At 46.1% G+C, this 24,267-nt stretch overlaps 1 protein-coding gene across 1 annotated transcript in view; it reads left to right on the top strand.

Moving 5' to 3' along the window:
- The window catches only part of MCRS1 (microspherule protein 1), a 119,465-nt gene that overhangs the window by 56,392 nt on the left and 38,806 nt on the right, over positions 1-24,267 (top strand). Inside the window, 3 exon segments of the mRNA XM_029594682.1 lie at positions 2,297-2,389; positions 15,547-15,629; positions 15,979-16,066. Coding sequence (XP_029450542.1) covers positions 2,297-2,389; positions 15,547-15,629; positions 15,979-16,066 — 264 coding nt within the window.

The following is a 24,267-nucleotide window of genomic DNA, read 5'->3' as shown; positions in this document are numbered from 1 at the left end:
GTTTGGTTTTTATGGATGTTGTAGTTTATCCTTTCTGCTTGGGTACAGTGTAATACTGACAGACTCTAGGTGGCACCTCAGGGGTACAGGACGGAGTCCGTTAAAACTTCTTTCTCCATCTGCTGGAGGGGAGGCAAAACCCAGGACTGATCCGTGGTATACAGTCATCTCCACCCTCCTACGGGCACGAAAGACTTCTACTTCGCTCACTTATGTTCGGGTTTGGAAGGTTTTCAATTCATGTTGTAGCGGGTTGAAGGTTTCCCCGCGGTGAACCACTATTGTGCATATTCTCGCCTTCTTACAGGAAGGATTGAAGAAAGGGTTGCATGCTCATTCAACGCGCTCTTAGGCTGCTTCGTGAGTGGAGGCCCATGAGATTTGCAGCATGGTGATTTGGAAGTCGCTGCATACTATTACAAGGCGGCATCGTCTAGATGTGGGGGATACAAGTCATCCATCCTTCAGCGACAGTGTTTTGCGAGCGGGGCTCTCCAGGTCCCACCCAGTGTAGAAAGCTTTGGTACATCCCAGGAGTCTGTACTAAAGCTGGTTCTTACCTGCTGATTTTCGTTCCTGTAGTACAACAGATCAGTCCAGAACCCACCCGATCTGTGGAGGAGAGTCATCCACTCAGACTATTTTCTAGTTGTATATAATGCAGACCGTTTTAAAAAAAGAAAAAAAAAATGAAAATGTATACAAGTTGAGTGTTATTGGTATTTGAAAGCTTTTTGGAGAGTTTCTTAAGTTTTGATATAGTTCAATACTGGGGAGCTGCTAGTGGCACACGAGGTTAAGTGCCAGCATCAGTAAAACTTTCTATGTCTCTATCTGCTGGCAGGGAGGCAAAACCCAGGAGTTTGGACTGATCTGTGGTACTACTGGAATGAAAGTTAGCAGGCAAGAACCAATTTTCCTATGGGATGGGGTGATAACACAAGGAATGTGGAGGGGAAGAGAATTGAGTGGGGTGGAGGAAAGGAATGAAACATTAGAAGATAAATGGAAGTTCAGGCAGGGGACTGGAAGTGTGATAGAGGTGGAATGGGGTAAGAATGTAGAGTACTTCCACTTCAAGCCCTGCCTATTGCATTATGTCCTCATTGCTAGCATGAAGGAAAGAAAAGGAAGAAAGGAACCAAGGATGATTGCAAAGTAGGGGATGAAGGGAGAGAGGCAACAAAACTGGGAAAGAGATGGAAGAGAGAGAATTAAGATGTGAAAGAGTTCTAGAACAAGTAAATGTAAATCTGTTATTTACTCTTTCTGATAAAAGGACTAGGGGGCACGCCATGAAGTTAGCAAGTAGCACATTTAAAACAAACTGGAGAATATTTTTTTCACTCAATGCACAATTAAGCTCTGGAATTTGTTGCCAGACAATGTGGTTAGTGTAATTAGTGTAGCTGGGTTTAAAAAAGGTTTGGATAAGTTCCTGGAGGAGAAGTCCATTAACTGCTATTAATCAAGTTGACTTAGGGAATAGCACTACTATTACTGGCATTAGTAGCATGGGATCTGCTTAGTGTTTGGATACTTGTAACCTGGATTGGCCACTGTTGGAAGCAGGATGCTGGGCCTGATGTACCCTCTGTCTGAACCAGTATGGCAACTTCTTAATGTTTTTATGTTCATAGAGACAAATGGAGGTGAATTAGGAAAGAGGAAATGGACAAGACAGCAGGAAAAAACAAAATTTTTTTCAGCAAAATAGGTTTGAAAAGTCAGCCATATAGATAAAGAAGAGGTTACAGGACTGAAATGAATAAAGAAATTAAATTCTAGTACAGAAAAATTAGAAAGATGTTTAGTCGCTGGAGCTGTGCACTGCCTGGTCTGCACTGCAAAGTGACCTGGGGTTGTTTGCCAGTTCAGCTGGGTTGCAGAGGCAGAGCTCTCAGATCTAGGAGGGAGGGAGTCCCAGGCGTTACGCAGCAGTAACACCTGTTGGCTGGATTTAGGACCATGATTGCAGTGTATTGCAAGGAGTGCCTGATGCTTGGACCCTGGCCCAGGACTGTCATGACTGGACTAAAGTCAGTTGGAAAGGATTATAAAATGGGGGGAAATCTCAGGCAGTTGTAAATGAAGGCTTATAGTGCCAGATCCCAACCCCAGTTCTGATTGAGGTGGAAGCTCAAATCCAAAAAAAATCTTATAAATGTCCTAATTTAAAATTGCTACACACAATTGTACTTGTGGAGCAGTGGATACTACACAAACATTTGGGTGTAAAAATATTGTCCTGCCACTGGTAAAACTGCTCCTCATGTCTTGCATCCTTCCCTTGCAGAACTGACAGTGGCGGACCGGCGTCAGAAACGGGAGATTCGCCAGCTAGAGCAAGAACTGCACAAGTGGCAGGTGCTGGTGGACAGTATCACTGGTGAGCCTGCTGGGAGAGGAGGGGAATCCTGAAATGGTATATAATCTGCATTTAGAGCCTCCTTATTAAGATGTGGCTTTGAATGCAGTATCTTTTTGTCCCACCAGACTGGTCCAGATGCATATGTTTTGCTTTCCTACCAGCAGATGGAGATAAAAAACAACTATATTTCTGAACCAGCCCCTATATAAGGCCTAATGACATACCTGGGAACTTTTGAGTTCTGGTTTTCAAGAGATTGCTGTTGATTTGGGGGGAGGGGGGAGTAAGAGGAAGGAATAATGTCACATAGAAATGTGGTGGCCTATCTTGTCTGCCCAGCCATATCAACTGCTGAGCTCTACAACTTCTGGGCCTGTTCCTTGCTTTCATGAATTCATATGCTGTCCTTGACTCCACCACCCTTTCTGTAAATAAATACTTCCTTTGATTACTCCTGAGACAACCCCCTTTGACCATCATCCCAACAATTTTCTCTCTTCCACTCCTTCCCTCCTGTACCACTTCTTCCCCCCTCAAGAATGACCCTAGCATTATTTCTCCTCTTCCCTCCCTGACTGCAGCACTCTTATTGCTCCTATCCCATTATAAATCACAGCTCACCAACTTGTGCACCCTTACGGTACTTTCAGTTCATTCCCAAGTCCTGGATTCACGTCTGCAATTTTTCCCCACCTGCTGCCTGTAGTGTCTGTGCTTCAGGCCTACCTCTCTCGTACCTGCAGCCTTGCTGAGGGGAGAGTGGCTCGAGCAATAAACTGAAGCTTGAAGCTTTTTAGTGCTTCCCCTGAGACCCAGCAATTGATACAAATTTCCAGGGAAAATCCAGAGTTCCCAGGGACATCCATGCAGCCTGCTCCTCTCCAGTATTCCCTCATCTCCAGCAGTTGGTAAATATGTAAGACCATGCAGGTGGAGACGTCTGAGAGGAAATTGCTCCCAGGCAATTGGACATTGTGTTGTCTCCAGTTGAGCAGGGAGGTCTCTGGCCCCTGATTGTCATCAGTATTTATAAAATCCCTCATGGGAGACTTCAGGAAATGAAATAGCAGGGGATAAAAGGCAGTGTCCTACTGTGTCAGTAACTGGTTAAAAGATAGGAATTGGGGTTGGATTAAATGGTCTGTTTTCCCAAGAGAGATGTGATTTCCTAGCATGTAGCCAGATGGACTCAGGACCAATGGGTTTATGCGCCCCTGCCAGCATATGGAGAAGGAATCAGGTTTCAAAGCTGACGTCACCCTAGATAGACCCCTGCAGTGAACTCATCCCTTCAGTATTTCTCCATCTCCAGATGTGGATATACTTTCCCTTGGGGATTGCTGTATTTTTTGGAAGAAGAAATTCTACTTTTAAATTGGAGAAAAGATTGAGCCCTGTTCTCCTGCGGTGATACCTAAAGTTCCCTCCCCCGGTTGAGAATTCCTGAGGTGATTTCTGAGATCCCTCGGAGATGTGCATTGGTCTGGTAGCCAGTTCCCAGCATGGACTTTGCTGCTGAAGCAGCTGAAAGGCAGTGGATGCAGGAAGCCGAGTGCAGCGGTAATGGCCAAAGACCTCTCCCCCCTCAGTTGGAGATTGTGTCTGTACTCAGCCGATAAATGCTGAGCCCAGGTAAGTGTGTGTTTGGGGTTTTTTTTTTTGGGTTTTTTTTTTTTTTTTTTTTTTTTTTTAGAGAGGATTTCCTCCCAATTCAGAGACGAGGGATTTTGGTAAGACTTCCTCCGCTCTCCTTGCTCGACGCGCCATACCGGCGTCGTTCCCGATCCCGTTGGGGTAAGGAGAAGTGGGCTTCCAAGCGGATTGAGTGGACCCGACCCTGCTTTAGACTTAGCCTAACACATGTGTGTTGACCATCTTGCACATGTTTTTGTGCCTGTATTACCCACCATAGAGCTTCGGTACGCTCAGTGCATGTCTGCTCTGTGCACGTAATTTCGCACGCGTACATACGGGCATAACTTACTAGGTGCAGAATACAAGTAAAGCTGGGCGCACAGGATGTGTTTGCACCTCACTGCAGCCTGCGTAGGTGCCCAAAATCTGTGCACATAAAATTTTAAGCGCGAGCCGTCTGAACAAGCAGTTACTGTCGCTAATTGGCGTGTCTACAATTCAGCTACATACTCCAGGTTCAAACGATCTGCGTAATGTCCGATAACACAAAAATGTTAGCCTACATCAACCTCCAGGGTGGAACCAAAAGCCAGCAAGTGTCACAGGAGATGTATTTCCGTCCATTCCATAAAGAGATCTATCTACAGATTATCGCAGCAAAAGACAATGTCAGAACAGATTTTCTAAGCAGGGAGAGTGGATCCAGGAGAGTGGGCATTGTTGGCCAAAGCCTTTCAGCTGGTAGTAGATTGCTGGGGTATCCCGTCCATCGACCTGCTGGCCGCATCTCACAATGAGAAGGTTCCCCGAATCTTCACTCGCAGAAGAGATCATTTGATCCTGGGGATCGATGCTCTCGTTCAGACCTGGCTGGAAGAGGAGCTGCTTTATGCCTTCTCTCTGTGACCCCTCCTGGGCAGGGTCTTTTGCAGAATCAAGCACCACAAGGGATTAGTCCTACTAATAGCTCCAGATTGGCCCAGGCATCCATGGTATGGGGATATGGGGAGATTTTCCCCCCCCCCCCCCTCCCCGTGCCTCCGGCTGCTCAGGGACCTGCTGCAGCAAGGACTGATCCTTCACGAGGATCTGATTCTATTCTGTCTTATAATCTGGCCCCTGAGAGGGTTCGCCTGATGGAGCTAGGATATTCGGTGGCAGTAATTGCCACCTTACCCCGCGTGTGATAGTTCTTTACATCCCTAGAGAATGCATGGGTCTGGAGAGTATTTGAGTCCTGGGGCGAGGAACGAGCTGTTTTCCCCTTGGATGGTCAAAATCCCACTAATTCTGGAATTTTTGCAGGATGTCTTGAATAAAGATTTGACCCTTAACTCCTTGAATGTCCAGTTAGCGGCTTTCTCCTGTTTCAGGGGCGAGATGAATGGAACCTGCCTGTCTGCTCATCTGAACATGGCTCTCTTTTGAAAAGGGTGAAGCACCTCCGGCCAACCCTATGGTGGCCGGTTCCCTTGTGGAATCTTAATCTAGTATTGGAGTTTTTGTCAAGGCCCTCCTTTCAGCTGATGCACAGTCTTCTTGCATTTATTAACCCAGAAAATGGTGTTCCTGGTGGCTATATGCTCAGCACGTCGCATTGTAGTGTTGGAAGCTGTTCCTCTGGATGACTCCAGGAGTGTTACAGCTTCGTACCATTCCATCCTTCTTGCCCAAAGTAGTCTCTGAGTTTCATTTCAGTCAGTACAAGGAAGCGGAAGAATAACACTTCCTCCGCCAATTGAATGTCAGTAGGCTTTTGATGTGGTATCTGGAAGTTTCAGAACCGGTCTGAAAGACGGACCACCTATTTGTCCTTCACGGTGGAAGGACGAAGGGCGAACCAGCTTCACAGGCTACCATAGCTCGCTGGATTAAGGAGCTGGTCACAGGAGGCTCAGGCAGTCTCATGGGCGGAAGCTAGACTGCTGTCTCCTGTTGACATCTGCCGAGCGGCGATGTGGTCCTCCTTGCACACCTTCTCCAGGTTCCAATGGCCTGGACGTTCAGGCCCAGGAGGAACACAGCCTTTGCAAGGGTGGGGTTAACTGGACCGCGGGCAGTCTCTCCCTGATCAGGATTAGCTTTTGTACATCCCATTGATCCTGAGTCCATCTGGCTACACGCTAGGAAATGGAGAAATTACTTACCTGATAATTTTGTTTTCCTTAGTGTAGACAGATGGACTCAGCATCCTGCCCACAGCTACCCAAGAATGGTGCCTAGGATTCGCCCGTGGAGTGGTTATAGATTCCAAGGGTAAGCTGTCTTCCAGTCACTAGATCAGATCTATAATCTTACTGGGGTTCAGGGTTTGTTTAGTTGAGTACAGTTATGGTTATCTGTTTTTAATTAAGTTTTTAATCAAGATTTTCCAATAGTATGTCCACAGTGGCTTTTGAAGAGAATAGTGAAGAGCTGAGGTCACTGCAGGGGTGATGTCAGATTTGAAACCTGACTGTCTCCATCTGCTGGCAGGGGAGCATAAACCCATTGTTCCTGAGTCCATCTGTCTACTCTAAGGAAAACAAAATTATCAGGTAAGTAATTTCTCCATTAGCCAAGTAGACTTAGAGAAAGCCACTGTTTTATTTTTGGGAGTAAGCAACAAGAAATGGATGAACTGTTTGGGATCTGTTTGGTATTTCTTAATGATCTGAACTGGCCACTTTCGGAGACAGGATTCTGGGCTCGATGGACTTTAGTCTGACCTAGCAAAACACATTTTATATTTTGTCACCATTCCTCTTCGTACCCCAGATCAGTTCAGTGGGTTTTGCATCCCTACCAGCAGATGGAGGCAGAGAACTAAAAACTTTGAAGCACTGCTGTATAACCTAGAGTGCCACCTGCATTACCTCAGTATTTCTCCGTGCTGTGTGGCGGTTACTACCCTTAACCAATAGGCCTTCATACTGTTGATACATCTCCAGTATTGCTTTCTGCTCCAATATTACTGTTTTCTTTAAATGGTGGGGGGAGGGGCAGCCAACAAGGACACTAAATTTTTAGGTCTGAGAAAATAAATAAGAATGGGGGTAGCTTGATACAGCTGTTGCTACCCTTAACCATTAAGCCTTATTCTTGATGCTATCACAAGCTTGCTGGGCAGACTGGATGGACTGTTCCTGTACGTACCCGGATCAGTCCAGACCGTAGGTTATGTCCCCCTTCCAGTAGATGGAGTCAGAGCAAAATCTGAAAGGGCACCCTCTCATAAGCTGGTGCGCCCTCTGCATCTCTTCAGTATTTTCTCTGACTCTAGCAGATGAGGGTTGCACCTGCGGTTATCCCTTCTAGTTTGAGAGAATAGTTTGACTTTTATTTCTTTCTTCTCTTTTTGGATGGATTAGGCTTAAAAAAAATGCTTATGCTTGAGACAGAAGTTTTGGTACTGAGGAAAGTTGTTTTACCTGAAGTTCCTCCTCCGAGCTTACTACAGCTACAACTTGCAAACTGATCTGTTAGTGCTGTTTTAGCCTGCTAGTTTTCTCTTATTTATTTTTGGGGTAAGTTCTTTGTGATTTTTCTTGCAGGTTTTCTTAGCTATCAGGGGTGCACGTTGGTGGTCCAACCTCTCCCCCGTTCGCACAACCCGCTGCCCTGAGAAGCCGAAATGTTCCTTCGTGGGCTATCCCTGAGGTTGAGCCAGGCGAGTGGGGGGGTTGGTAATACCTGATCAGCTTTAGCCCGCAGCCGATCCAGGGGTCTGACAGCCAGGGGTCCTGGTTCCTTCTTATCTCCTGAAGGCTTCTTCCCACAGGTGTTGCCAGCAGCAGGGTAGCATTCATTGTTTTGCTTGAATTTCTTCCTTTGCTGTGGCTGTAAAAAAAAAAAAAAAAAAAGTGTTACTTTTTTCAGCAGCTGTTTCTGGTTTGATCATTGGGGCAGGCCTGGGCTCGGGAAGGGAGCAGTGTAGCTCCTCTCTCTGCAGCTTCAGGTTGCTCAGGGAGCTAGAGACTGCATTGGGCCGTGTTCCCTTCCTCTCCTGCGCACTGTGATCATGCGGCTTCTGTTCCTCTGCAGCAGTCCCAGCCACATGGAAACAAGTTGGCACCGACAGCAGTTTCCCAGCGCGAGAAAGCTTATCAGGCTGGCAGCCTGGCTCAGGGACAGCCAAATGTAGCGGCACTATGCCATGATTCATTTCTGGACGGGAGGGGCCCTCTGGGGGGGAACGAGGCTGGTAGGAGGGCCACAGGTTCCCAAGGCCCTGTCAGGATCAATATTGGGAGTCTAAACAGCCTGTCAGGTGGGAGAAGGTCTACAGCTCAGAAGGTGATGGACTCCCCGAAGCCCAGGAACTCCCCTCCCCCATTGTCTCTGCCGATCCTGTCGGGGGGTGGTGGAGGAGGAGATGTGAGCTCTGGGCCGGACAGGGGAGAGGTTGACATGGAGTTTTCCTCCAGAATTTGTCTTGCTTATGCATATTAAGGCCTTTTTAACCTGGAAAAGCACTGGCTATAAAAGAGCATTTGTCAGCTGTCTCGTCCTGCTGCAAAGAGGCCGAGGGGCTCCTTGGCCACGGGGGGGAGGGGGACCTCCTTGGCTGGCTGGGCCTGGACCATCCTGAGAGGCCTGGTGGCTCAGGTGATTCGGACCTGAATGAGCCAGAAGATGGTCTTGGGGTTGGTCCGAGGGTGGATCAGGATGACCCAGCTGATCTCACGGCGGTTGTCAATAAGGACATGGCTGACCTAGAAGAGGTCCCGATAATGGAGGGAGATGACTCATGGGTGGTTCGTCTGTTCCGTAAAGAAGAGTTGAGGACCCTTATTTCCCATATTCGGAAGGAACTGGGTATTAGGGTGGTCCAGGAGGAGTCGGACAATGATGGGGTGGATCCCATGTTGGTTGGACTTCAGGGTCCACCGAAAGCCTGTTCTCTCCCTAAAAGGATCAAGAAGCTGGTGAACCAGGAATGGGACTTCCCAGAGGCGAGCCCCAAGGTGGCTAGAGCCATAGCAAAGTTGTTTCCCCCTCATGTAGAATATCCTGCTGCTGCTGGTATTGCTGAAGGTGCATGCTTCGGTCTCCGCGGTCACTAACAAGATGACTATTCTGATTGTGGTTTTAGCAGCATTAAAGGACGTGCAGGACGTAAGCTAGAGATTCATCAGGAGAGGATGTTTGAAGTCTTGGCGCTAAGCCTGCAAGCAGCGATTTGTGGAAGTCTGATGCAGTGGGCCTGTTTATGCTGGGTCCAGAAGTCTTTAGCAGATGCTGGTATTAATAGCCAAGGTGGAGGCCAGGATTGCATAGGAGGCTGATGCACTTTGACTCGAGCTGGACTTCAGCCAGGAATTTGGTGCAACATCTGCTGTGGTTGCAGAATTGGTCAGCTGATATGTGGTCCATATCTCAGCTCTGTAAAGGAAGGAAAATTGTTGATCAGGGAGGAGCTGAAACAATTGATGAAGATTTTGGGGTAGTCTAAAGCAGTGCTTCTCAACCAGTGTGTCAGGACACACACCAATGTCGCCAAGCACCAGCAGGTGTGTCACGTTCTACGCCATGTCTCATTGCTCCTCGCCCCTTCCTCCAGTGAGTGAGAGGCAGACATTCTTCCACTACTGCTGTTGCCACCCCGGCTATCAGAACGTCCAAACCTGGCTGGATGGGAACGACAGTGTTCATTAAAGTCGGCAACTGTATCACGGCCTTTTCATCTTTCCGTTCCCATAGCCCGGAAGAGGAAGTGATGTGTAGCGGGGCACATAGGAAGAAAAGGCCATGCTGCACTGAAAAGTAGTGGCAGTAGCAGCAGCATCGGCCCCAAGCAGCAGCACAGATCTGGAGCAAAAACTGAAGGAGCCGGTAATTAGCAAGGGAGACAGCGTTAGCCCCCACAGTCAATGGGATTCTTCTTTCTTGAGCCCTGGGGGTTGGAGGAGGCTGCTGCAGCTACCTTTTGTGCTCTGGGGGAGGGAGTAGGAGTGAGAGCCAGCCAGCCAGCCGGACAGTGTATAAGTGTGAGAGAGAGAAGCCTGTGTGTAAGTACGAGAGAGAGTATTGTGTGATTGACAGAGACTGATCAGGGAGGTGACGTGTTTAGGTGTGAGACAGACTGGTTCTGAAGGTGTGACGTGTGTGTGTTCTAGTTCTGCTTCATACACATGGGTGGGGGTAGGGTTCCGGGGGATGCAAAGTGTACATTTAGCCTTGTGACTGTCATGTGTTCAGTGTGTCACATATGAGAACTATCTATCAAGAACGCGAAATTGACACATCTCATAGACACAAACAACCCTGGTATACCCCCAGAGTTAAAAAAAAAAAAAAAAAAAAAAAAAAAAAGCACAATCTTAGAAAGCTCGAAAGAGCGTGGCGCAAAGATCCCACCACTGCACGACTGAATACATTTAAATCCTACCTCCACACTTACCGAGTAGCTATCAATAATACTAAAAGAGATTTCTACTCACAACGATTCCACCACTTGCAATTCAATCCAAGAGCCCTATTCGAACTAGTAAGCAACCTAACGAAATCCTGCACACCTTCCATACCTGACATAGACAACCAGGCTAAATGTGAAAGCCTAGCCTCCTTCTTCCACAATAAAATAAGCAACATCATGTCACGCTTCCCCTCTATATAATCATCCACTGAAACCCTACAATGCCAAACTACTGCTAGACTCTCTTCCTTTGACACCACCTAATCATTGGAAATCGAATCTATCCTAAAAAAAATCAGACCCTCTACGCACCCATCAGACACCATCCCCACAAAAAAATCTCCTCTCTATCCCCGGGATTATCGCTAAACCCATCGCTAACATCATAAACAAATCCATTGTACTTGGCAGTATTCCCAAAAACCTTAAACATGCCATTGTAAAACCTATCTTAAAGAAGCCCTCCATGGACCCCTCTGATCTTTCCAACTTCTGACCTATCTCCAACCTGCCACTGATCACAAAAATCCTTGAGAAAGTAATAAACAGACAGCTCTCAGAATATATGGACAAACATAACATCCTATCTCCTTCACAATATGGTTTTCGTAAGTACCATAGTACTGAGACCTTGCTAATTTCACTCTCCGAACACATCGTAAAAGGCCTTGATAAAGGTCTCTCACACATTCTAATTCTTCTTGATATATCCACTGCATTTGATACTGTCAACCATCATATCCTATTAGAACGCCTCACCGACATTAGCATCTCGGGCTCGGCCCTTCAGTGGTTCCATTCCTACCTTACCGAGAGACAATTTAACATACAAATTGGAAATTGCATTTCCAAACCTCTTGCCCTAGCTCAAGGAGTACCCCAAGGTTCATCCCTATCCTCTACACTATTCAATATATACCTCCTCCCCCTCTGCCATCTCTTTGCCAAACTTGGCCTTCCACTCTTTATATATGCGGATGATGTGCAGATACTGATTTCGGTTACAGACTCAATACATAAAGCTATAGAAACCTGGAAATCCTCCCTCTCTGTCATCAGCAGCTTGCTATCTAACAACTTTCTCGCCCTCAACACCGCTAAAACAGAACTCGTCCTCATTTCACCCCCCAACATTAATCCTTCTCTACCAACCAACAATGATCTATCCACTAATATCACCTTCTTCCTCACGTACGCAGCCTTGTCGTCTCCCTTGACAATCATCTTAACTGCAAAAAATTTATCAATAACACCCTGAAAGATTGCTTCTTCAAACTGTACACTCTGAAAAAACTCAAACCTCTGTTACATCTCAATGATTTTCGTACCATATTACAAGCCCTCGTCCTATCGAAAATAGATTACTGTAACTCCATGCTGCTGGGCTTACCTAAAAGCACCATCCAACCGCTTCAACTCCTCCAAAATGCAGCAGCCCATATACTCACCAACACCCACAAAAATGAACACAACCGCTGTACTCAAACATCTGCATTGGTTACCCGTAGCATCTAGAATTACCATCAAAGCTCTCACTCTAATATACAAATCCCTTCACAACCAAAACATGCACTGGTTTAAAGAGCATTTCACCTTTCACAACAATAATAGACCCACTAGAAAACAGTACCTGGCCACACTGCATACCCCCTCACCCAAGCTGACTAAGTTTCGCGCCACAAACGAAAGGGCCCTCTCCCTAGCAGGGCCTTACCTCTGGAACAAACTACCAGCCTCACTCTGCCAAGAAACGTGCCCAAAAATATTCAGGCAAAACCTTAAGACTTGGCTCTTCAAGCATTCTTACACCTAACCGACTGCTCACTCTACTGCCACCTCAGTCTATCTCACTCTACTGCTACCCCAGTCTTTCTCAACGCCCTTGCGACCTATCCCCTGTACATTACTTGCATATAGCATGTTCATTGTATCCTCCATGCAATTTTGTGAATATATGTTTACTCAATGTTTACTAATTTATCACTCTACTAAGTTTATATTCCTCTTTAGTTATGTGTTACCTGTAAAGCCTGTTGCTAATTTTGTTCTATGTAAACTGATGAGATGTTCCCAATGTTCGGTATATAAAAGCCGTTAAATAAATTAAATAAATAGGTGTGTCCTGACAGAAAAAAGGTTGAGAACCACTGGTCTAAAGGGAATAAGCTTCCGGAGGATAAGATGACAGTCAGGAAGTCTTTTCTGTCTCGCTCTAGGTTTTGGGAGGTGCGGCGCTTTTTGTCCCAATAAGGGTTCTGCACTGTCTTCGGGGCACCACCAGGGGTCCAGTAGGCAGCAGACATTTCAAGGTACCCGTAGACTTCCTTGAGAGGGCTCTAACCAGGGAGCTGGTGACAGTAAGGCCTCACAATGAAGCCAGGCTGGTCCTCTCTCTCTCGAGATGGCGGTGGAAGGCTGTCTCACTGTTTTACAAAGAGTGGACCAGGATTACCTCTGACCAATGGGTCCTAGAGGTAATAGGGATGGCTATGCTTTAGAATTTTTTCGCCCCATCACGGAAACTTTCTTGATGTCTCATTGTAGTGTCCGAGGCAAGCAAGTGGTGATTTGGGACATGTTGTGTCACCTTCAGTTGCTGGCATGATTGTACCTGGCTAGAGAGCACAGTCACGGGAGGTACTCTATTTACTGTGTCGTGCCAAAAAAAAGGAAGGAGCCTTTCGTCCCATCCACTGTTTGCAAAACGTGAAATGTGTTATTGCGAGTTTCCCTTTTTTCTGTATGGAAACATTGCGGATGGTGATAGCAGCATTTTGTCGTGTGGAGTGGTGGTTTTTTGTTATTTTTTTTGGGCCTCGCTGGACTTGACGGAAGCCTATCTGTACAATCACTTGGAAACAAGAGTAGTGTGTAGGGTGTTGGTGGAATTCCTTCCATAAGTCAAGGTCAAATGTTCCAGTGTTTTTGGACAATGCGACAATGGTGGCTTATATCGGTCAGTAAGGGGGACCAAAGTTGCGAGGTTGCCCAAGGAGCCCAGGACCTTTGTGCCTGGGTCGAGTAACATTTGTAGGGGATAGCCGCTTCACATGTTGCGGTGTGGACAGTGTGTGCAAACAGACTATCTCAGCAGGTAACAGTTTGGACCTGGGAGAATGGGAACTGTCAAGGAGGCCTTCAGCCTTATCTAGTCTTGTTGGGGCAGTCCCCGTCTGGATCTGATGGTGTCAAGGAGCAAGGCCAAAGGCAGCAATTTTCTTCAGCCACAGACAATAGGTCGCAGCCGAGGGCATAGATGCTCAGGTTCTTCCATGACCAACAAGGATCCTGTTGTACGTGTTCCCTTCGTGACTGTTAATAGGTCGACTGTTTAGGTGCATCGAGAGGCATCTGGGCCAGGTGGTACGAGTGGTGCCGGAGAGGCTGCATCGTCCGTGGTTCGCAGATCTCATTCAGCATGCAACTGACAGGTCCCTGTGATTGGCCCATTTACAGAGGCTGTTAAAGCAAAGTCCTATTTTCTTGGATCGGGCGGATCACTTTTGTCTCGCAACTTGACTTTTGAGAGCAGGCACTTGCGACAAAAAGAAATACTCTGAACCTGTGATTTTCAAAGGCTTAATTTACAATTCCTTGCGGGTTCAGGTGGCAGCCTTGGGGTGTCTCAGAGGTATACTCCAGGGAAAAGATTGTTGGCCTCACATCCAGATGTTGTGAGGCTTTTGAAGGGGGTCGAGCATCTGTGGAGTTTAAACTTGGTCTTGCGGGTGCTTTGTGGGCCTCCATTTTGAGTCATTGAGGAAGGCGTCATTAAAGGACCTCATGCTGAAGGTGGTATTGTTGGTGGCAATTTGTTGGTTCAGAAGGATCACGGAGCTGCAGGCTTTGACCTGTAGGGAACCATGTCTGAAGATTTCGGACGAGGGATATGTGTGCACATGGTACCCTTATTACTATCTAAGGTGATATCTTCGTGTCACCTGAATCAGACTGTGGAGCTCCTGCCTTCCCAAATTGGCCTGCTGAGTCGCCGGAGGCAAAGGTCACAAAAGTTAGTGTCGCCGCAGGAGATTTGTAGAGCGGTGTCATGGTCTTCTCGTCACACTTCATCTTGCCATTATTGTTTGGATGTTCAGACTCCAGGAGAGCCGACCTTTGAAAGTGTGAGAGCGGGTCTTTGGCATGCCCACCCAGTGTAGGGGTCCTTTGGTACATCCCACTTGTCTGGACTGATCTGGGGTACGAACAGGAAAGGAAAATTGGTTCTTACCTGCTAATTTTCATTCCTGAAGTACCACAGATCAGTCCAGAGACCCAGCCTCTTAATGTTCTCAAGACCGTTACGGCAAGTCCGTGTTCTGGCATGCTTATTGGGAAGAACTGTCAGGATGTATATATCCAGAACCTAAAGAAGTTTGCCAGGTTGTGATTAGCCCCCTTGGGTTGATTTGTGGTTTTTCTGTCTAGGGAGCTCCAATCTTTGGGTGTGGCATTTGCTCTCATTTTGGGGGTTGTTGAGGAGTTGTTACTCTATAGTTGACTGAGGGACTACAGGTGGCACTCTGTTATGTAGTAGTGTCTCAAAGTTTTTAGTTCTCTGCTTCCATCTGCTGGTAGGGATGCAAAACCCACTTGTCTGGACTGATCTGTGGTACTTCAGGAATGAAAATTAGCAGGTATGAACCAATTTCCCTATCTGTGACCTCTTCACAAGCTTTCACGGATTATATACATTAAACAAAGCAATAGTATATGTACTTCAGGATCAATATCAAATTGCTGGGTGGTTGGCAGAGTTAGCCAGATAAACTTGTCCTGCTAATTTGGTCGGGATATTCACTGGTGTGTGTACCACTGGATAATTTTATCCAGCTAACTTAGGACTGCTGTCCAACTTATCCGGATACATTTTTTTATCCAGCTAAATCCTTACTTGAATATATTCTGATAAATTGGAGATGTTGCATGGCAGGAAATTTAAAAAAACAGGGGTTGTCTGGCTAATTCTGCACTTAACCTAGACGAAAGCCCTTCAGATATGGCCCTGTTGGTGCCACAGTCAGCCAGGTGTGGAGAGGATTAGGTAAAGTGGGTGAGAGCTTCAAAGATAGGAGGTAGAGTGAAAGCAGAGATTGTGTTATGGTGAATGTTCCGTGCTAATGATTTTATGCTCTGATGGCAGGGATGAGCTCCCCAGATTTTGATAACCAGACATTGGCCGTGCTGCGGGGTAGGATGGTGCGCTACCTGATGCGGTCTCGTGAGGTGAGAAACAGCTGACCACCAGTACCTAACATTCTTGTGCCCAAGTTTGCTTTATCTAGCTGTCGGCTAGGATCAGTGGATTTGGTGTGTGGGGGCGTGCCATGTGTGTATGCCTTCTGCATGTTATGTCAGGCTCATTCAGCATAATCTTAATCTCACTTATTGTCATTCTCAGCTGGGAAAGAGATATTACTGTAAAACTGATTGTTTCAGAGGCTTACCTACAGCGTTCAGAACTCCTATGACACTCACCTTGGATGTAGTTGCATGCTACTTTGAAATGCAATGTGCTGAGAGAGAGGCCCTGCTCTGTTGCTTTGGCCCATGACATTGTTTCTTCCATCCTCAGATCACACTGGGAAGAGCTACAAAGGATAATCAGATCGATGTGGATCTGTCCTTGGAAGGACCGGCCTGGAAGATCTCACGGAAACAAGGTAAGAGACAGAGAGAGAGTCTTAAGTGACTTTTGGACCCCGATGTACAGCTCTGTTGCTGCCACCCACCCCTGTACATTTTTATTTATTTTATTTGCAGTACTTACATGGCGCCTTGCAAAAGAAAATCCAGTGGTGTGTGCTCAGCTGAGGTCATGAGCAAAGACAGCAGTAAACTGAGGGATTTGCCATTTTAGAGTTGTGCTTTTAGCTTCTGTTGGAAGATGAATAGAGATGTGTATCTTGAATGATGGGTAGAAAATTATTCCAAGGAACTGAGGCAAGGAAAGAAAGCATGAAAGTAAGGAAAAGGTTTTTTGAAGCAAAAAACACAGAATGGGGTGCAAGAGAGTAGTACAGAGCAATGTGTTGAGAGATAGGATAGGACTGGAATCATTGTAATGAAAAGATGAGAAATGGAGTGAGAATGGAGATAAATGCAGAGGGCATGTAGAAGAGTTAGGAAGAATTGCAAATAAGCTAGTACAATAAGTCTAGAAAAAAATACAACTAAGAAATCTGTAAGACAAATGTGAGAGGAAAGGATTAATATTTCCCTTACATACCCAGATCAGTCCAGACTCCTAGGTTGTGCCTCCCTGCCAGCAGATGGAGACAGAGAAAGTTTCACTGACACTGTACATAACCCAGCATGCCAGCTGCAGTCCCTCAGTATTTCTTTGTCTCCAGCAGATAGTAAATGGTGTAAAACCTACAGGTGAGAATTAAATAAAAATTAAAAAACAAGAAAATTTCTGGAATGTCCCAGGAAGTGGTGAGGTCCTGGTGGTAATCACAAAATAAGAGAGTACGGACCCCCTACGTATTACATCAGAACACACATATATAGGGAACCCTATGAATTCCTTCTCAAAATTCACATATTGGTATACTACTATAACAGTTTATTACTATTACTGTTCCTTAATTACAACTGTTAATACAATACATACAGATCATTTTTTATCATTTTATTAATTACATCTATTAATTCTTATAACAACAATGATGCAAAGACATGTGCAACCTAATATACATCATGCACTGCGCCTTGAGGAAGAGCTGCCGATTTGTGAGACGGGTGATTATGGAATGGGTCTGCCGTTTTGAAGAGTAAAATTTCCTCGGCACTTGGAAAATTGAATGTTAGGCACACAAAGTGGATTGATTGAGAAGAGGTGTGCAGCTGTGCTGTTGATTAAACTCGTGGAAGAAGTGCAATATTCTGGAGGGTGGAAGGCTGGAAGGCCTCACCGTCTCTGGTTGAGGTGGGCGTGAATTGTCCCCTGAGGAAGCTGCGGCGAAACGGGGATCCCTGTTGGGACATTGTGAACTGCTCCCGATTGGAAGGAGTTTTTTTGAGGTTGAACGACAACTAATGAAGAAAATTTCAACTTGATGATTTGTGGTGAAATTTGAAAAAAAAGGGGGGTGGTTTTAATGGGTGGGGGAGTGTGTGTGGATGAATGATTGATATGGGGTTTGTTTTTAGATGTTAATATACTGCTGCTAATATGTATGATGTATATTAGGTTGCACATGTCTTTGCATCATTGTTATTATAAGTATTAATGGATGTAATTAATAAAATGATAAAAATGATCTGTATGTATTGTATTAACAGTTGTTGTAATTAAGGAACAGTAATAGTAATAAACTGTTATAGTAGTATACTAATATGTGAATTTTGAGAAGGAATTCATAGAGTTCCCTATATATGTGTGTTCTGAGGCCCTGGTGGGCCATCCTCCCTGGTTTGAAGCGGACGAGCAGGGGATTGGTGACCCTTCTGATAGCTCAGTCCGGAGATCTGTGGGGTGGGCATCTGGTGGTCCAGATTCCTCATCCCCCCCACGAGACAGCAGTGGAACCTGCTGGCAGTTCTGCACTGTGTAAGCCAGTGGAGCAGGGAAGTATCTCTTTTATGCGGTTTGTCCTGGGCTGGGGTGCTAAAATTTGAAGAAAGGAGACTGATATAATCAGCATCTGGCTTTTTTCTGATCTGCCATGCAGCCTGCGCTCCTGGAACCGGAACCTCTGTACCAAAGGAAAGTATTGGTTTCTATGTATCTTTATTTGTTCTCGGAGAGAAACATAAATGAATAAATAATAAAAGAGAACAAGGAAATAGAGGAATCTGTGCAGCAGCGGGGTTCCAGTGGGGAGTTACCTTAGCAATTTGGGGAGCTCAGGAATGGGGTTTTTTAGCAGCTCTGCCTGCAGAGACCGGATGTTGGCACCAGTGCGCTGAGGGACTCTTCCCCATTTGCTGTTGAGGTACTGATGGTGTTGTGGGAGTGGGGAGGAACAGCATGCGTATGCGGGGAGTCTGCATCGAGCATGGCTGCCCCAATAGAAAGAGCCTCGCAGGTGACAGGGTCTAGTACTGAGGCTTTCCACGTCAGCATGGAAATGGCGGCCATTTTCAATTCCCTACCAGCGTTGGGAGAGGCAGGGGAAATCCCCTCAACTATTGCTGGTGGTTCCCTATCCCACAGAGGTGCAGAGAGTCACTTGCACCAAGGAAGAGATTCTGTAGAGGTTTTCTGCCAGTTTTAATTTGCTTCTGCACATAGCTTGTTTCCTGTTCGTACCCCGGATCAGTCCAGACGAGTGGAGTAGGTTTATGCATCTTTACTAGCAGATGGAGCCAGAGAACAAAATTTTGAGGCACTGCTACATAATCGAGAGTGTCACCTGCAGTCCCTCAGTATTTCTCTGTCTCCAGCAGATGGAGAAGCAGTGCTTAGAGCGGGCCTCTCCAGATCCCATCCCAGGTAAGAAAGCTCTGGTACATCCCAGGAGTCTGGACTGATCCTGGTACGTACAGGGAAAGGAAAATTAGTTTCTTACCTGATGATTTTCGTTCCTGTAGTACCACGGATCAGTCCAGAGTCCCGCCCGGGGAACGCATGGAAGTAAGAGAGTGTCGGTTATTGATTGATTTTGTTTTCAGATCTGCAGAAATTGGATTGATTGTCCTCAAGTGGTTCTACAGGTTCAGTTCCTAGGAGGGTTAAGTAAACCGGTTATTTCTTTTTCTTGTTGAAGGGTTATTGTACATAGTTATGGTGGTTTTTTGAGAGCCATTCTGCTTTGACATTGAGTAATACTACCAGACTGTAGGTGGCACCATCCTACATAAGGTGGAGTTTTGTTTTGAAAACTTCTGTCTCCATCTGCTAGAGAGGGGGCAAAACCCAGGAACGAAAATTATCAGGTAAGATACTAATTTTCCTTTAAGGGAAAAGTTTTGATTCTTCCTCTGCCTACTTTTAAACTTGCTTTTGGTCCTGGCATTGAGATTAGGATTTTCAATCTCAGGGAGGTCCGGGTAACAGTTTCATAGGGACTTTGCCTGGCCCGCAGGAGGTAAACTGGTGGTCCAGCCTCTTCCCCCCCCCCCCCCCCCCCCCTGCGCTACGACCGGCTGCCCTGAGAGGTTTCTTTCCTCGGGGCAGCGCTGGCCGAGAGGTAACATTCCTCAGCTTGCTCAGCAAACAGGATTTCAGTGCAGTCGTTTTCTTTTGGTGAGCAGAGGTTTTGCCTGCTTCTGCCAGGTTTCGGAGGTGTTTTTCTTTTTTCGTCTGTCTTTCCTCCTCCCCCATGCCGAACTCAGCGAGCTGCTCTGCCTGCGGGGAGCCCGGGACGCGGCTCTCCTGCGAAGGCATTTGCTTGAGATGCCTCCCTGGTGGGGAGGGCTCCTTGAGGCCGGCAGATTGGCCCAGTATGCACGCTTAGGTGCGCTGTCATTCGGGGGGTCGGCCCCGTTCCCGCCGAGCGCAGGAACGGTGGCCATCTTGTTTTCTGGGTCAGCTGCTGCACCACAGCCAAATGACAGCCTGGACGCGGATTTTTCTCCACCACCACCCGTTTTAACTCCGGTAGATCCCCCCCCCCCCCCCCCCCCCCCCGACACGGAAGCGGACCCATGACATGGTCCAGCCAATCCCCCTGCGAGGACCCCTCCCCCACCTGCCTTTTCAGCTGATTTTGTTCTGCTGATGCATAATGCTTACTTGGCCCGCCTTCATCAGCAGGATGGCTCAGCCCCTGGCCCCTCTCCCCCTAAGGTGAGCAGAGTGGATGGCGCCCAGAATGTTTCAGGGGTTCCTTAGGGGTCCTCACAGGTTCGGGTAGTCCCCAATCCAATGGGGCCTGACCAGTCCTCCGTAGATCGGGATCCAGACCAGGATGATTCTGTTTCCCACATGCAAGTGGAAGGTGATGATCCGAGGGTATTGTGGCTTTTCCAGAAGGATGAGCTAGAGCCCCTTATTCTCCATGTTTTCGCTGTCAAAGGAATTTCAGCTTCTTTTACTGTTGCCGGAGGATCCAGGTCCAGTCTTTCGAGGTGGCTTTCTTGGCACAATCTGGAGAAGGGAATGGATCTGGAAATACTCAACTGGGTACTGGTGACCACGGATGTCAGCCTCTCTGGATTGGGGGTGATTTTGTCAAGGAAAATCAGCCCAGGGTCAGTGGTTGCTGGACGAGGAGGCTTGGTTGATCAGTTGGCTGGAAACCAGGGCTGTGCACAAGGCCTTGTTGGCTTTTCTTCCACTTGTTCAGGACAAGTCGGTGCGAGTATTCTCGGACAATGCAATGACCGTAGAGTACATCAGCCGCCAAGGTGGAATGAAGAGTTGTCTAGTGGCGCAGGAGCTGTTCGTGTGGGCAGAGAAACATCTGAGACTAACTGCTTCTCATGTGGCCGGAGTGGACAATGTACAGGCAGACTTCTTCCACAGACAGCATCTGGATCCAGGGGAGTGGGAGTTGTTAGCGGAAGCCTTTGTCTTGCTGCAAGCACAATGGGGCAGACCAGTGGTAGACCTCATGGCGATGCCAGTAAATGTGAAAACGGATTGCTTTTTCAGTCGCAACCAGGAGGTTGGATCAGAGGGCAGCAATGCTCTCATTCAACCATGGCCGACACACCTTTTGCTGTACATGTTTCCTTCATGGCCCTTCGTAGGGTCGAGTGCTGCAGTGCATCAAGCTTCATCCGGGCAATGATTCTGGTGGCGCCCGAGTGGCTGCATTGGTCGTGGTTTGCAGACCTTCTACGTCTGGCGGTGGATGGGTCTGTTTGCTTGGCTCATCTCTCAGGGTTGCTTCGGCAGGGACCCATATTTTCAGACCGAGAGGATCACATCTGTCTAGCGGCTTAGCTTTTGAGAGGCAGAGGCTCCATTTTGAAGGGATATTTGGAGCCGGTGATTGCAGCTTTGCTTCAGGCAAAGAGACCTTCTGCTCCAATGGCTTATGTCTGGGTGTAGAGAGTTTTTGAATCCTGGTGTTTGCAGAACAGGGTGCAGCCCTTAAAGGTGGATATTCTACAGATCTTGGCTTTCTTGCAGAGCAGGTTGGCTAAGGGTTAGCCTATAATTCCCTTCGGGTCCAGGTAGCAGCTTTGAGTTCCCTGCATGTAGGATTCAGGGAAGACCACTAGTGTCTCATCTGGATGTAGCTAGTTTCCTAAAAGTGGCAAAGCATCTGCGTCAGCCTGTGCAGAAGATCTGTCCGGCGTAGAATCTGAATTTGGTTCTTTGGGTGCTGTGGCCCTCCCTTCAAGCCAGTGTGGATTTAACCCAGAAGACTATTTTCCTGGTGACCATCTGTTCGGCTAGGCAAATATCTAAGCTGCAAGCATTGTTGTGTAGGGACCCTTTCCAGCGCTTTTCGGAGGATGGGGTTTCTTTACGCACGGTTACTTCCTTTTTACCAAAGGTAGTGTCCTCCTTTCACCTTAATCAGGTGATCAAGCTTCCGGCCTTTCCAAACTTGACAGCTGATACTTTGATGGCTAGGGAGCTTCACTTATTGGCTGTGCGACGTATCCTTTTGCGATGTCTCAAGGTGACTAATGCCTTTTGGAGATCTGATCATCTGTTTGTCCTGTTCAGTGGAACAAAGAAGGGAAATGAGGCTTCTAAGGGCACTATTGCTCGCTGGTTAAAAGAGATGATGGCTTCGGCTTACATCTGTAAGGACCCGTCGGTGCCGGAGAGGTTGCAAGCACATTCCACTAGGGCGCAAGTGACCTCATGGAAGGAGTGCCAACTGCTTTATCCCCAAGAGATCTGTCGTTCAGCAGATTCAGCAATTTAGTTTTAAATATGCTACATGCTAACTTTATAGAGTGCCCCCCTAGTCCTTCTGTTATCCGAAAGAATAAATAACAGATTCACATTTACTCGTTCTAGACCTCTCATGATTTTAAACACCTCTATCATATCCCCCCTTAGCTGTCTCGTCTTCAAGCTGAAAAGTCCTAACCTCTTTAGTCTTTCCTCATAGGGAAGCTGTTCCATTCCCTTTATCATTTTGGTCGCCCTTCTCTGTACCTTCTCCAGTGCAACTACATTTTTTTTGAGATGTGGTGACCAGAATTGTACACAGTATTCAAGGTGCGGTCTCACCATGGAGCGATACAGAGGCATTATGACATTTTCCGTTTTATTCACCATTCCCTTCTTAATAATTCCTAACATTCTGTTTGCTTTTTTGACTGCCACAGCACACTGAGCCGACTATTTTAAAGTATTATTCACTAGGATGCCTAGAGCTCTTTCCTGGGCAGTAGCTCCTAATATGTTGTCTGGATTTTAATATTGTAGAGGAGTTAGTTAATTTAGGTTATTAAGGGAGTGGAGATGCTCAGTCTAATATAAAGACCTTTTTATTTGCTATATTTTGTTTGGCAATGACCTGCAAGGGGACAACAGTTCGATTTGAGCTGGGTTACTCCCTTGTTTATCTAAATTCATGATTAACTCTTGTGAAAAATATCCTTCTTTTCCTCTTAATTGAAATAATGCTATATAAATCAAATAATGTGCTGTGGGTGGGAGGGGGGAAAAGACACTAAAAATTATCCTAGCCTTCTCTTTTAATGTTTAAACTGTTTATTGAAAAACTAAAGTCAATACATATAGACCTTCAAAGTATAGGGTTTCTTAAGCATTTCAAGGGTATCTGCAATCAACAAAACATACATACTTATCAATTTTATCCCTAACTTCCCGCCCCCTGTTTTATAAAAAACATAAATTAACATAACAGATAAACATAATATGAATGTTTCACATTCCTGTACTAGAAGAGAGAGGAAAAGTAATCAAACTAAACAATAGCGAAAATGTCCTCCAATATCAGTTATAAGCCGCTATTGAAGATCATAATCCTCGCTTTTGGAGGTAGTGTCTAAATATACTTTTCCCAAGTAAGCATGAAGAATATGCCTTTGCTTAGAGGACATGTTGGAGGCCATATTTTCCATCTGCATCATGATATGTAATAGATTTTGCCATTGCCAAGAAAAGGGAATTCTCCACCCCTCCAGTTCAAGAGAATAGATTTTTTTTGCCTAAAACACAAGCTTTTCTAGTAAGTAAAACATCATCCCTATTAGTAGGGGAGACTGTTCAAAAATCATTCTCTGTATGTACCCAAATCAGTCCAGACTCCTGGGTTTATGCCTCCCTTCCAGCAAATGGAGACAGAGAAAAGTTTTGCTGACAATGCCATATAACCTAGCATGCCTCCTACAGTCCCCAGTATTTCTCTGTCTCCAGCAGATGGTGGATGTGCATTCCTGCAGTCTCATCTAAATTAAAAAGAAAAAAAACCACTTGTCTCACAGATCCATATTAGATATTCCTGCTTTAAATACATGAACTTGGGAAATGTATGCCCTTCTCAGAAATTTGTACTGTTATTCCCTTATGTCCATATTTAGAGAGAGCTCCTTGAGATGCTTAAAACAAGACTTTAAAAAAGCCCATTTTTGTATTTTAAATCTACTTCCAAGAAGCCAACAAGCCAGATAGATCTTTAAATCGATTGCCAGGCTAAATTTATGTAATCCTTTACACAATGATAGTTTATTAACCTCCTTATGTTTAATGATTTCCTCCAATGACTCTAAGGAAGATAGTGCCAAGACTTTGGATGGCATGAGACTACATAATGCTTCAACTGGACATAAGACAAATAGTTGAGAGCACTCAAATCATATTGATTTTTCAGCACTTGAAAAGACATCATCATCCCTCCTTCTAACACATGATGTAAGCAGGTTATGCCGTTCTGTTTCCAACATTGAAAATCAACCATACTGCTGTTAGGAGCAAAATCCAGATTTCTTTGAATCAGCAATATTTGGGAACAGGGTGGCCAGTTGAGTTGCAGCCAAA

This window comes from Rhinatrema bivittatum, chromosome 3 (genome assembly GCF_901001135.1).
Source record: "Rhinatrema bivittatum chromosome 3, aRhiBiv1.1, whole genome shotgun sequence".
Taxonomy (NCBI): Eukaryota; Metazoa; Chordata; class Amphibia; order Gymnophiona; family Rhinatrematidae; genus Rhinatrema; species Rhinatrema bivittatum.
This window is presented reverse-complemented; position numbering and strand designations above follow the sequence as displayed.